The sequence below is a fragment of the Equus quagga genome, chromosome 22, assembly GCF_021613505.1.
Source record: "Equus quagga isolate Etosha38 chromosome 22, UCLA_HA_Equagga_1.0, whole genome shotgun sequence".
Taxonomy (NCBI): domain Eukaryota; kingdom Metazoa; phylum Chordata; class Mammalia; order Perissodactyla; family Equidae; genus Equus; species Equus quagga.
The window spans coordinates 19,330,652-19,341,667 of record NC_060288.1 but is presented as its reverse complement, the minus strand read 5'-3'; the positions used below and the strand labels follow the sequence as shown (position 1 = coordinate 19,341,667).

The 11,016-nt window shown below is 43.1% G+C and overlaps 2 protein-coding genes across 13 annotated transcripts in view; one reads left to right on the top strand and one right to left on the bottom strand.

Moving 5' to 3' along the window:
* Positions 1–7,922, top strand: part of MTUS1 (microtubule associated scaffold protein 1) — a 145,478-nt gene extending 137,556 nt beyond the window's left edge. For all 12 annotated transcript variants that reach the window (XM_046648585.1, XM_046648581.1, XM_046648584.1 and 9 more), the window contains 3 exons: positions 1,991–2,107; positions 4,914–5,011; positions 5,596–7,922. In XM_046648585.1, coding sequence (XP_046504541.1) covers positions 1,991–2,107; positions 4,914–5,011; positions 5,596–5,809 — 429 coding nt within the window. In that variant the 3' untranslated portion in view covers positions 5,810–7,922. The remainder of the gene's footprint in view (positions 1–1,990; positions 2,108–4,913; positions 5,012–5,595) is intronic.
* Positions 7,923–8,615: 693 nt separating this feature from the next.
* The window catches only part of PDGFRL (platelet derived growth factor receptor like), a 47,153-nt gene continuing 44,752 nt past the window's right edge, over positions 8,616–11,016 (bottom strand). The window contains exons 5-6 of the mRNA XM_046648593.1: positions 10,629–10,768; positions 8,616–9,127 (exon numbers count right to left, since the gene is read on the bottom strand). Of these exons, the coding sequence (XP_046504549.1) occupies positions 8,939–9,127; positions 10,629–10,768 (329 nt within the window). The 3' untranslated portion in view covers positions 8,616–8,938. The remainder of the gene's footprint in view (positions 9,128–10,628; positions 10,769–11,016) is intronic.

Here is an 11,016-nt window from a genome sequence, read left to right as displayed (position 1 = left end):
CCCCCCGCACTGCCGACTCCCCAGCCCTGAGGAACCACCAGTCCACTTTCTATCTCTAGGGATTTGCCTATTCTGGATGTTTTCATGGAAATGGAACCACACTGTATGTGGTCTTTTGTGTCTGGCTTCTTTCACTTAGCTTATGTTCAAAAGTCGTGTATACTGTGGCATGTAAAGCTACTTTATTCCTTTTTATGGCTGGGCAATATTTCATTGTATGGATAATCCTCACTTTTGAAAAGTACCAATTTCTCTCATATGCGCAACTTTCTCTTGGAGCTTTTATTGTTATTCCTCTGCCCTTTTGTGGGGGAGGTATTTTCTTGCTGCTTCTGTCTGTGGTCCTACCATTTTCATTCCGTGTATTTATGCCCTGACATCGCAGAAGCAAAGCTTTCTTGTCACTTAAAATCTGTTGCCAGCTAACAAAGCACAAGTGTTGGTCTCTCCGTGAGCTCTTTTGCTGATAATCTCATTGGGAGATCCTCTAGATATTTGAGTACAAGTAGATGAGATCATATTTAATGAAACTTCAAAGCTGTTTATTCTGGAAGATTCTTAGAAATAGTCAGTGATTTAAAAAAATCTAGACTTACATACAGGGTGTAAACCTTACTAATGGTTTGGGGAACAGATTCTAAAGAGCTTCCTGGGACTACAGTGGTTTTGGGAAAACTAAGAAGGAAACAGAGTGAGAAAAGCAGGAATATCTTATTGCCTTACTCCTGTTGGAATGTGCCCAGATTGTGGAAGAAAGGCACACGAGAGTGAGGGAGAAAGGGACAGGCTGGCAGAGAAGCAGCATAAGGTGAAACAAGCCTGTAAATGTTCTAATTTTAAAATTCAACACAGTAAATTGTGCTGTTTCCCTTTAACAAAGCAAGATAGGATTTGCCAGCTTTAGGGTTAGAAGAAAATCATATGTAAAGGGATGACAGTATGTGAAACTTAGGAAATTTGGGAAAGAGCCCTGGAGTTGAAGATGTGGGTGTCCCCTGCCCCAGCACCTTCCGGCTCTGGCACGTTCCCTGAGCAGACCTTTTGAGCTGTGGGACACGTTGCCTCCTTCTGTGAATGGAGGGGTTTGATTAAGTGATCCCCACGGGCCCGTTCCCCTGATTCTCCCCAAGGATCGGTCCAGAGCATTAACCACTGTCCAGGAGGACCGTTTTGATGATGTGCACCACTGATTCTTGTCTGCAAAATTCTCTCATTAAACATCTGATCAGCAGATCTTGTGCTATTAATTTGTATCATACGTTTTGGATGGTTCAGTTGAATTTCCATAAATAAAGCAAGGAGTCGGGGCATCTCCCTGGTGCTGTGCGCTAAGAGGATGTCTCCCCTTACGCAGTGTTTATTTTGGGAAGAATTTTAGTAGTGTATATGCTGTATGCCGTGTGGGTGTCGGGGTGTCACAAAATAAAATGATAGGGTGTTATGACTGCCCTAGAAGTATGGCCGGCCAACATAGTCCCATCAGAATATAAATCTAAAAGACTCAGGACACTACTGTCATTTCTGTTGTTTCCCAGAAAGCCCTATGAATGTATCGCCTTTTCATTCCAGATCAGTGACTGACTTTGGTTAGAACTGTTGTTCCTTTTCTCCCTCCAAACACCAGTAAAGGACTCGCAATTGCTGAGTCTCTAGCTACGGTTCTGTTTTGTATTGTAAGCAATGGTTTTTCTGTTACTTCCAAGAAAATATTTGGTGCTACCAATATTTTTTCCATATTAAGTTACTGATGAATGAGTGAAATGTTTTCAAAGGTGAAATGTCTTATTTCATTGTTATAACCAAAGACTTTGAGGTTACCATTATCTTAACCCTTGTCACCTTTCTTTGAAATGCTGTAAGAAGGTGGAAGTCGCTTGCTCCCTGTTTGCCTAATTTCTAAATCTAAGCAAAGATTCTTTATATTAGAATTTGAACTATGAGATGGTGTTAAATGATCAGTCAATGCTACATCCTGCTGTGTCTTTTCCAGAAAAACCCTCAGATCATGTACCTGGAGCAAGAGCTGGAAAGCCTGAAAGCTGTGTTAGAGATCAAGAATGAGAAACTGCATCAACAGGACGTCAAGTTAATGAAAATGGAGAAACTGGTACGTCTTTTCCAGAGCCTTACCAAATAGAATAACGTGTGTGGAATAGGGCCTGGGCTCTGAACTAGAACTGCACCGTTGTTTTAACTGCCACTTAAAGATATTTGGAAATATGCAAAAGGGAAGAGAGGTTACATTTTCTTTTCTGTGTTTGCTCAAGGCTTATTTATTGCCACCTTCTGGAACATTCTTTTCAAGGAACGTGTAAAGCAGCATTCAGTCCTTGGAAAAGCCACAACAAACAAATCAGGCTCCCATTTCGGGGGCCTGTGACTCTTCACTGCATAAGAAGGATTTTGAGATAACGTAAAACTAGTACTTTAATATATCGCCAACTCTAGGCCAGTTTCTTTGGCCCAGAACAGTTGGATGTGTCAATTAAGCACATTGGAGCAATTCAGTCTTGCTATCTAAATGCTTCATCTTGCTGCATGTCAATGAGAATGTGATAAAAGAATTATGCTTTGATAAAATTAATGCGGTTGGACAAATAGCAAGCATTATGAAAAAGAGGAATAGAGTTCAGTTTGTGGCCTCTAGGACAGAGACCGGATGTTGGCCTGTGAGTCTATCCAGAACTATGGGTTGGAGCGGCGTGTTCAGTGTGAGTCTTGACCCAGCCCTGGAACACAGCTGCTAGTAGCCAGGAGTCTCACCAAGTGGGCAGGGTCTGGCAAGGCAGCTTAGTTGACCCAAACCAGTGCTGTGCTTTGCTCTTGACTGTGCCAACGCCTCACGCTGCTCGCCTCTTCTCTCTCCAGTTACAAGTGACTCATTGTTGAGTTAGTATGGTCAGTCGAACCAGCCTGGACTGACCACAGGAAGCATAGAGGTCGCTCTTCGTTTGCTTGCTTGGCATTTGGTTCCGTTTTCTATTAGAGACTCTTACCTCTCCACGGAGCAAGGGAAAGTCCAAACCCCCATGTAGATATATGGGCACTGAATTACCAGGAAATCTTATTTTTTATAGGAAGGAGAGGAACTCGTGGTTTGTTAATAGCCCCAATCTGGTATATACACCTGTTCCTGCCAAGGGTCACCGTGTTATATCAGGTCTGATAACTCTGCTTAGTGGCAGTGAGTGAGGACTGAGATAATCCTATTAATAATTTGCTGCCCCATGTGCTATTCGTGCACCGAAACTTTTCAAACAATCATGTGCGATAAGAACAGGTTCTGCTGTAAAATGACTCTTACATTTTAATTTTTGTTGATGCTCAAGTGTTTGTCTCTTGCCCTGCCCAAGAGGCATCATGATATTAGCCAGCATTGCATTGTGTGTATGCAGAAGGATGGGTTGATATGATGAAAGGTAAACTACTGTTCCCTTATCTATTTGTAAGCTCCAGGCCTTTGTAGATAATAAGACACTTAGAAAGCAAGGAGCCTTGCTCAGTATGAAAGCTTCAGTCTGAAAACCAGCTCTGCTGGTAATCAGCTGACATCACCAGGGCTGGTTTCCTCTCCTATAAAATGAGGAATTAGATGAGATAGTATTTTAAGGCCAGTCACTGCCCAGTCTCTTAATTCCAGATCTTCACACCTCATGTTTTATCTTGAATTCCTTGATCATTGCTGCAAATTCCAAGGTCCCCTTTCTCTTCCATGCTAGTCTCATTTTTTGAAAGTTATTTTATTTGATTAACTTGTCCTGAGCACTTTCTGGATAATAGGAGATGTTAAGAACAATAGGGGGGCTGCCCTGTGGCCGAGTGGTTAAGTTCGTGCGCTCTGCTTCTGTGGCCCAGGGTTTCGCCGGCTGGGATCCTGGGCGCGGACGTGGCACCACTCATCAGGCCATGCTGAGGTGGCGTCCCACATGCCACAACTAGAAAAACCCACAACTAAAAATACACAACTATGTACTGGGGGGCTTTGGGTAGAAAAAGGAAAAAAAAAAAAAAGAACAGTAGGACTCCAAACTAAAAGCCATAGTCACAGGAGATCAGTCCCAGCTGCAAGGACAGGGACTTAGAGTTAATTCTGACAGAGCTGTGATGCAGCCTCCTAAGCAAGCCATCAAATCTGAGCCTTAGAAAACAAGCTGTGACGTCATCAGCCCTTCATCACGTTAAGTGATTAAATGTCTTCTGGGATTTTGTCCTCTAATCTCGCAACTGATCAATTTGTTTTCCTTGAAAGTTTAGCCTGGGCAGGCCAGCAGGAGAACAAACATATCTTCGGGTGAACTGAGGCGGGAGCTTTCTATACTGTCGCTCCTCTCATCCGATGCTCTACAGAGCTTTGTGAACTGCTGCTTTGAGTGGCCACTCAGAGGCCAATGCTGAAGAGTAACTGGAAACCATATTTAAGACCATATTAATCATTGCCAAGAACTGTGAACTGTTGGCCTATGAGTTTTCATCAAACGTGGGAATTTTTTTTTTTTTTTGCAAAATTTTCCATAAGAAGCTGTAGTGCCCTTGATAAAGGCAGGCTGTCTGGCTGCAGTTTTTGTTTTACCACCTTGAAACTGAAAGAGGTACAGCCCCCAGGGCTGCAGAGGGCAGGGCAGCAATTCTCAGTGGGGATTCTAAAACGGTGTGACCTGGAACAAATTAGTTACCTCCTGGGTGTGTCACTTTTCAAGCAGCCCGGCATTCACTTTTTAAAAAATAACATCCAGATGCTCTATTTGGCTGCTTCCGATTCTTCTTGCAGGGAGTCAGTGTCCATGAATCTCAACATACTATTAAACTTTCCTTAATTCAGTCTCTCCAAAGTGTGCTTGTGCCATAAATGTGCCTTAGGAAATGACGGACTTTATTTTTAATGCATAAATGTTGGCGTTCTTGTGTACACCAAGGTGGACAACAACACAGCCCTGCTTGACAAACTGAAGCGATTCCAGCAGGAGAATGAGGAATTAAAAGCTCGGATGGACAAGCACATGGCAATTTCAAGGTAAAAATAAAGCGGACCTGTTTTTCCCAGGCTCCTCCCTTCCTCGAACTTCGAGTGTTACTTTCTTACCATACTCCACCCCTGTACCTCCTGGAGATACGATTGCAGTGGGGGGTTAAAGAGGTACTATTTCTATCTGGAAAATATGATGGTAGCGCTTCATGCTTTTACCATACTGGCCTGGACCAAATGCTAAGACTTAAGCGGGCTAGCCTTCCCCCCCCCCCGGGGCCCCTGGCTTGTTGACACCAAGAACCGTTTCGGTGAAGGAGCATCACGTGACCCATAGGCAACAGGCCCAAACATAAGAGAGTCATAGGACATGCAGAATATTTGTGGGAGTGGCACTCAGCCTACCATGAAATTGCCCCCTAAAGTGCAGCTTTTTCTTTGGCTCAAACTCACATTTCCAGGAGTTGTCAGCCAGCCAACAACCCGTGCCCAGGAGCTCTGCAGAACTCCTTTATTCCAAAGGGATCGTTTTTTTGGACTCTCAAATATAAAATGGCAAGGAAAGTTTTTCAAGTTATTTATTTATTTGTAACTCAGATCCACATGGTTTCTGGCTCTTTTTTGTCTTGAAGGCAACTATCCACTGAGCAGGCCGTCTTGCAGGAGTCGCTGGAGAAGGAGTCGAAAGTCAACAAGCGACTCTCCATGGAGAACGAGGAGCTGCTGTGGAAGCTGCACAACGGGGACCTGTGCAGCCCCAAGAGGTCCCCCACGTCCTCCGCCATCCCTTTCCAGTCACCCAGGAGTTCTGGCTCCTTCTCCAGCCCCAGCGTCTCACCCAGATGACGCTGTCGGAAAGCCGGGACACTGTCTGGAAGCATTTCTGCAGGTCTGCAGGTCTGCAGGGCTGACCCAACCATGACCTTGGGAGCAAGAGCTACATTAGCTGCCGTGTAATCACCGCCCTAGAACTAGAAAGTCGCCACCCCCAGAATGGGCTCCTCATGAGACTGGAACTCTGGAGGACGACGTGACTTGGTCCAAGAGACTCCTCCCCAGAAGATCTCGGAATTGGTCTACACGGACGCCGTTGCACAAAGCACTTAGAGAACGAGAACCTTGTTCATTGCCTTTTTCACCTAAGCATAAGGGGAAAAACTCTCAGGGGCCTATTAAGATAAAGATTTATAACCTTTATAATGTCCTTCACCACAGACACCTTCTTGTGACTTTTATTTTGGTCTGACTGGGGATGTGTGAATGAGATGGATGTAACAGAGTGTCATGTGTTTGATGCTGCCTCCTTTGCTGTGTATTCAGAGTCAAAAGCTGAACATATCTGGATATGTACCAATCAAACCATAGTTGGTGTATGCATTTCTGCAAAAGCCATAGAAGAGCGAGCAATACTTGCTGGAATTCTGGGTCTCTACCACCACCTCCGCTCAGCCCTTTGATATGGGGGGAGAGGGAATGGCAGGAAAAGCTTTGAGATGTCCATGTCTGTACATCCTCAGAATCCTTTTGGAGTATCTTGGTGGCAGTCTTTCAGTGTTCAGCCATGTCAGTTGAAACTGGCTAGGATTTTTTCTGTAGATTTTTAACTTACCCATGTGAACCTAACATTACACTATGATCTGTTTTCTCAGGCTGTGAGCAAATGTAGAACTGTAATTTTTCTAGAAATCTGTATAAAGAAAAAGGGCAGTACCAATGGATTACTTCTGCCTTATGTTTACCTTGATCTAGGCTATCCTCACAGATTTAAACTGTCATCTTTCCCGTTATCTCGTCTCTTCCTTTTCCTTCCGCCCCCATCCAGAGCCACGAAAGCAAACCTTCTACCTCCTACCTACTTTTCTCTGGGACAAGGAAAAAGGAACATGCTTTTCCAGAGCCAGCTCATCTTCAAGGTACTGAAACCACCTACCAAGTAAACCAAGGCCTGGATCTGATATTACAAATTTTGGGAAACCCTAGAGAGAATAAAGAATGGGAGAGAGTCAGTGGCTAACAAAACTAAGATAGGATTCAGTGCTTATTAAAGAATAGGAGCACCTTGATTAAACCATAGATGCAGTATTTAATAGAACAAAACAGTCCGGTCAGATAATGCTAAGTTTCCACATACCCTTTGAGGAGTCTTTCTGTCCTGGGAAGGTGGCAAAATGGCCAACAAGTGGAAGATGTGGCTTGTACAACTCTCCTCCAAGTTGCATTTCGATTTCTTTTCAAAGCTTATTACCTCCCCCAGTTCTGATACTTTGCGGGGAGGTGGAAGGAAGAGCTGTGGCTTTTTCTCCCTCTGCTTGCATATGCCAGCATCGCAGTGTCAGTATTTACTAACCTGCGTTGCTGACGTTCGACGGCTGTACAGATAACCCCTATGGTAAGAACAGATTCAGGACACTAGAGGTGGATATTTGAGTCATCACTTACATGTATACTTCATAGCAAATTGATATTCATGACGCATGTTTTTTTCAAATTAGTGATTGTGTCTGCAGTCTTTTACCTCCAATAGTTTATTATGTATGTAACCTTCCATGTTTGCTTCTGATAAATGGGAACATAAGTTCACTGCCCCTTCCTGGAATCTCTCTCTGCTCACCCTTCTAAGTTCTCCATGTTATTAGCCAAAGTTAGGTTTGCCATCCATCCCCTACGCATGGTATATCTTGTGCTGTTCCCTGCTGTCCTCCGTACCATTTAGGTGTCTGGGGAAATCAGTCTGACACAATTAATAGAAAATGTCTTCAGAGAGTGGGAGACAACAGGAGAGAAAATAGGAAACAAAACTTTAAGATGTTTTTCAAACCAAATGTTTTATGTATGATGCAAAATGTTGGCACGTCATAAAAATATGGATGTGTAAACAACTGTAGTTGTGCTCAGTTTGTAGTGATGGAAAGTGTATTTTACTCTGATCAAATAAATAATGCTGGAATATTCAATATAAGAATTGCAACCGCTGACATACTTCACTCCTCAAGGTGTCGTCCAGTTGATAGCCCTTCCCACAGCACAGGAGTTGACATCATGTCTCCTCTTAAGCTATTTTCCAGGAATTTCCACTGCAACCACAAAAGTGGTCATGGGCTGATATTTGGCTCACGGAGCTAGACTTGGAGCTGAGCTTTTCTAAATTGAAAGCCATGTGTATCTGAGAAATAAATTTTGGCTGGTTTTAACAATTCTGCCGTATAAGGTAAGAAAATTGGAACAGCTGTGGTCTAAATATTTTGAAGATGGCAAAGTCTAAACAGAGTTGAATCTTCCTTGATCTGTACATCTCTTTTATATTGAAAGTTAAACTTTTAGAAACACATGCTCTAGTTCTTATTGAATGGATTAATCTAGAATTAGTAATTTTGAATGCAGCAATTTAAAAAAGCAAGAATCTGATTTTTTTCAATACTTTCATAAATCATATTAGCTTTAAAGTTGCTGCCAAGGAAAAAGTGACTTGTCTAGCATTCAAATCTTGAGTTGCTGCCATGAATAAGTAGTTGAACTGTATGTCACTGCATTTTTATATTCTCATTTTTGTGGTTATTATATCGAGTATTACATATTGACCCAAACATTGCTGCCAGCAAGTCCTTCTGGATGTACTTCAAGCCAACTTAAAATACAAGAGCACTTAGCCTGCTTATTTTTTACAAAAACTTGCTCATTTAATAGAAATGATTATATAAGGTTGTCTGCATATATGCTTTCTTAGTAGAAAAACTAGAAATGCATATATGTAGGTAAGAAATTGAAATACATGTTTTCTGTTAGAAGAGTTAACACGTCTATTATTAGACCAGATGACTTCCTTTTAGTTTGGATGTCTGGGTCTGACTCACAAAGCGAGGGTTGGGGTTTGGCACTTGACATCGACCTCTGGCAAAGCACTAGTCAAAAGAACCCCAAAGCTGGTTGTGTACACAAATGGGCTTTCCATCAGTTCATTATACTCCATTTTCCAAGTCAGGAAAATTCAACAGTGGTAGCAACTGTGGTCTGTCCTCGGAGATTCTGGGCAGTGCAAATGTAATATCCTGCGTCAATGGTCTCAAAGTCTTCAACTGTCATGACGCTCTGGGAGATTCTTGTGGTGTGTGCGAGCCCTCTGTGGATCAGCCTCCAAGTGTCTTGGATCCTCACGGGCCTTTCATCCTGTTGAACGACACCCACAAGGACTGAAGCACCAACGACAAGCTGCTATAAACAGCTCCCATCCACCCAACGCTGTCCTGTGTGCCTTTCAAAGTGCAAAATACATGCTTACAGAAGACTATTTGGGATGCATAGCTCATGGAGCTGTTACACTGTGTACCCATTTTAGGCTGCGTTTTTTTCCAAGCAGAGTCTTGAATTTCATTGTTCTGTTTGACTCTCTGTTTCTGCCTTTTTCTTCAGTTAAGTTTTTACTTAGTATAAGATTTATTCTTTTGGCACTGCAAGAATATAGAACTGGTGTAAAAACATGGATTAAAATTTTCCACTGCTCTTCACAAATGCCCACTTTCACCCCCTCGCTTACTGGTCCTTATTCACTGAGTTTAAAGTCAAAAAGAAGCCTGAAGCTGTCACTGTGTAAACGAACAAGAGCTCTCGATTGTTCAGATTTGGGAGAGGAGAAGTGTGATTAGACAAGTGTGCCATAAACTCCAGGGGGAGAAAGCTGTACCAAGAATGGATAACATGATGCCCTAGATGACGTAACTCTCTATTTCTAGGAAGTCAGATGGTCACTTTCACCAACTTTGGTTATAAGAACGTAATGTTTTCTACATTAGTTTAACATAATTGAAATATTTACAGTACTAAATACCCTTTTCTGCTCATAAAATAATAATTAGCAACATAAGAGAAGAAAACCTGTAATGAAAATCATTAATGTCTTCTAAGTGTGACAATACTTTTTAAAAACAAGTACCCTAGCTCCAGGATGCTAGAAAATACCATTCTCCGGGGAGAGTTCTTTTCCACCAATCACAGCCCTTGAGCCAGAAGTGTACTGGCTACTAAGTATGTCTCGGGAGGCCAAATCTCTTCTGGCAACAAAGGGATTGTTCCATGTTGGTAGAGAAGCTGTTTATTTTAGTGAGCAGAACACGCAGAAGCTAACCAGGCTGGAGATGCTCTTTTGGGAAGTCTATTTTAAAATGATCTCTGGCCTCACAGCACCTTTTGACAGGCCTGGGCTAATATGCCCACTTGGTGGATGTCTGCCCAGAGCTCCTCGCCACAGGGCACAGCTTGTACAGAGGAGAACACGCTGAAGGATACCCGGAGGTTAGATTGCCCTCTAATCGACCCAGAATTAAGATTGAAGATTGAGGTTGGGGGTGGAGGAAGAGGGAACCCTCCCCCTTCCCTTGCATGCCCCTTCCCCTTCTTAAAGGGAAAAATGAGGAAAAACCACATATGAAGAGGGTACATTGAGTGAATTGCCTAATGGAAACCTGTCACCTTTTTCCTGTCCTTTAAAAAAGCCATTTTTAAATATACTGAAACATCTTAGAAGAAAACAAGCAAGCCCTGGCCCTTACCATAGTCCCCTGCATTTATTGCCCTTCTTAAGTTATGACCAGTCTCACTTAGGAGGTTGGCTGGGGGTGGAGGGCAAAACTGAATTAAAACGGCTGGCTTGAGACTAGGGTACTGCGCTTACCTTCTGTCCTGGGTAGATCCACCTGAATTCTACCTCAACATCAGGCTCCCCTAGGACAGTGCAGAGGACACTGATGTCATCCCCACCTTTTACTTTGTTTGAGGACGCCAAGATGGTTGTTGAGGGAGGGCCGCTGGGAACTGGAAGTAAGCAGAAGACAGGGCAAGTGAGATGAAATCCATGAGTACAACGTTGGTGACAAACCTACAGACACATTCTTTCCTTTGGACAGGTATGTAACATTGCTGCCTTTCTTCCAGCTTCCCAGTGAGCACCAGGACTAGTCTATGCCACCACTTCTGGTTTTCTTGAAGCCTGCTCTTTCTACCTTGGTGGTCCAGAATGAGGTAGTTATCCAGAACTCCCCGGGTCTTGCCATTGTGGCTGC